Source organism: Alligator sinensis, unplaced genomic scaffold (assembly GCF_000455745.1).
Source record: "Alligator sinensis unplaced genomic scaffold, ASM45574v1 scaffold327_1, whole genome shotgun sequence".
Classification (NCBI taxonomy): Eukaryota; Metazoa; Chordata; order Crocodylia; family Alligatoridae; genus Alligator; species Alligator sinensis.
In genome coordinates this window covers 1,113,281-1,115,764 of record NW_005842379.1, presented here as the reverse complement: position 1 = coordinate 1,115,764, position 2,484 = coordinate 1,113,281, and the positions used below count along the sequence as shown (strand labels likewise).

At 52.0% G+C, this 2,484-nt stretch overlaps 1 protein-coding gene across 1 annotated transcript in view; it reads right to left on the bottom strand.

The window, feature by feature from the left end:
- Positions 1 to 2,119, bottom strand: part of ATP1B1 (ATPase Na+/K+ transporting subunit beta 1) — a 22,034-nt gene extending 19,915 nt beyond the window's left edge. Inside the window, exon 1 of the mRNA XM_014522628.2 lies at positions 1,995 to 2,119. Within this exon, the coding sequence (XP_014378114.1) occupies positions 1,995 to 2,119 (125 nt within the window). The remainder of the gene's footprint in view (positions 1 to 1,994) is intronic.
- Positions 2,120 to 2,484: the final 365 nt, after the last annotated feature.

The window sequence follows — 2,484 nt, the reverse complement described above, 5'->3', positions numbered from 1 at the left end:
AGGGGCACGGGGCTGAGCTGGGCAGGTCGGAGCCCGACAGTGCGGGGACATCCCTCCCTGCTTCTCCACACCCGCTGCCCCTCCGTGCCCTGGCCTGGATCCACGCCCTGGCCTCACAGGCAGCCCCAGACAGCTTCTCCCTCAGGTGGGGGCAGCCCCTGCCCCCACATGACTGCTGAGAAATGACACGAGGGCCTTGACTCATCTGCCCCCTGGGGCCTCTCCTGCGATGGCTGGGGTAGGGGTGATCCCGCCTCGGGCAAGGGGCTGGACTAGCTCCGTGTGCCTCGACCAGTGTCGCAAGAACACATGAAAGGGTCGCCAACGCACTTTAAAAACGGATCCTCCTTCAAAGGAGAAAAACCATGGGAAGCTGCGACTTTTCCCTTGCGGGCTGCCAGAGTTTCAGCCTCACACGCTGGGTCGGGAGTGAGAGGCCCGGGGTCGGGACTGTTTACAAACGGGTCCTGGTACAACAAAAGTTGAGAGCTACTGGAGGAGATGACCTCTGGAAGTCCCTGTCAGCCCTGCTCCTCTCTATGACTTGTCTGTGGAGCCTGATTGACACCCGAGCTGGGCTGAGCTGAAGTGGGCAAAGTGGGGAGGGCTAGGGGGAGGTGAGATTATCTGCTTGGGGGGGGGATGGGGACACCTGCCATATTTTGGAACTGTTTGCTCTTTGCAGCCTCTTCTGCATGTGGCCACGCTCCTGCAGCAGCCCGGCAGAGGCTGAGGAGACAGCTGCAATGGGACCAGGATAGACTGGGCATTCACCTCCCCTTCTGCCACCCTCCAGGTTGATGGCCTGTAAAGGCAGGTGTTTAACACACAGTGCAAACAACATGCCTGTCCTGGCCTCATCCCTGTGTGCTGGGAACACCTGTTAGGAGGGGGAGGGGATGGCAGAGCCTGCACCTGCAGAAGGAGGGCTGCCAGTTCTGAGTTTCTGGCAGGGAAAGGTCTGCAGCACCAGGGCAGCGGGTGACAAAGTGTAGGAAGTGCCTGCCTTCAATGTGCATGCCTTCAACTGCACCAGTGAGGCAGGGGGCAAAAAGGGTAAAGGGCAAAGCAGCACGGACCAAGGGAGTGGAGAAGGCTTAGGGAGGGGAAGGTATGCAGGGAGGGACTAGGCTTGAAACACTTCCTTTCTCATTTGACCTTCAAGAATGTATGCACCATTTTCTTTCTCCTTCCCCTCAGGGCTGCAGGAAAGCACATGGTCAAACAAAGTACAAGCAGACCACAGCTCCCGACTCTCATTAGATTTTTTTCCCCCTGAGCCATATTTCAGCTTTCTCTGCCCTTGCAAGCTGTGGCTGGATCAGTACTGTGCCAAGAGCCACCACAATGGGACAGGCAAGCAGCAAGTCCATCAAACCTAAGTCCCCCCCCTCCAGAAACCCCGTGCCTTCATGCTCAGCAAATTAGCTCACCCCTCACCTACTGTATCTTAGTGCACCCCTACCACCTATTTCTGCCTGTATTCCCTCAGTATCTGGCCCAGGGCTCAGTATTCCCAGGCTTCTGACCCAAGCACACTCTGCTTCCATTCCACCCCCTGAGTATTCCCTTTCTCAGTACAGAGTACTCACAACAATACTTCCCACATTTCAAAATGCTTTTCACAAAAAGGCAGTATCAACATTCCCATTTTACAGGTAGGTAGACTGAAGCACAAGGAAGTGAAATGAATTGCTCAATGTCCCCCAGCAGATTAGTGTCAGAGCAAAGAAAAGAAACCAGGACTGCATAGTTTCAAACCAGCAGCTAGTGTCCTGTGGATTATATTGTGCTACCTCCCTTAACTGGTGTAATCAACATCACCCTGTACTAAGGCCATGAAAAGGGGAAAAAAGTATATGCAAATATTCAAGGGTCATTAAAAATCTGTGTACTCTATTATTATGCCATAAATACTAGTAAGCCTTAGTCATATGGTGTTACTACAGAAAGAGTTATAGTTCTCTGTCCATATTGTACGCCTCCTTCTATACGCTATCATGTTCAGATTTCCCTTGAGTAATCTGAAGTCCGAGTTTTCTGATTTGGGGATGATTGCAATGCCCTGTACATGTTTTACCTTTAACTTACTGATACCTTCTCTGAGTTTTACCTCCATTTTAAAGGTATTTTTTGGCTGGGAAGAAAAATGGATGCATCTGTAACTGCCCTAATTGAGCATCTTTTTTGTGAGTACGTGCAGTTCACATGGCACCCAATCCAAGGCCATCTGCCCTCAGCGCAGTCTCCCTGGGCCTGTATCCTGACCAGTAGGCCAGCCATCACAGGTGATTCCGCTCATCAGGCCACTAAACTTGCAATCTCTGGATCAGCCACTCTTAGCAGGGCACTGATACCATCATATCACTTCTCCCTAGACTGGTTTTCCTGGGTTGGGTACCCATTCTTCTCTATGCCACCAATTAACAGAACCCAGCATCTTCCCCTGGAACAACTAGTCTGAGGACCTACAATTTAAGACAC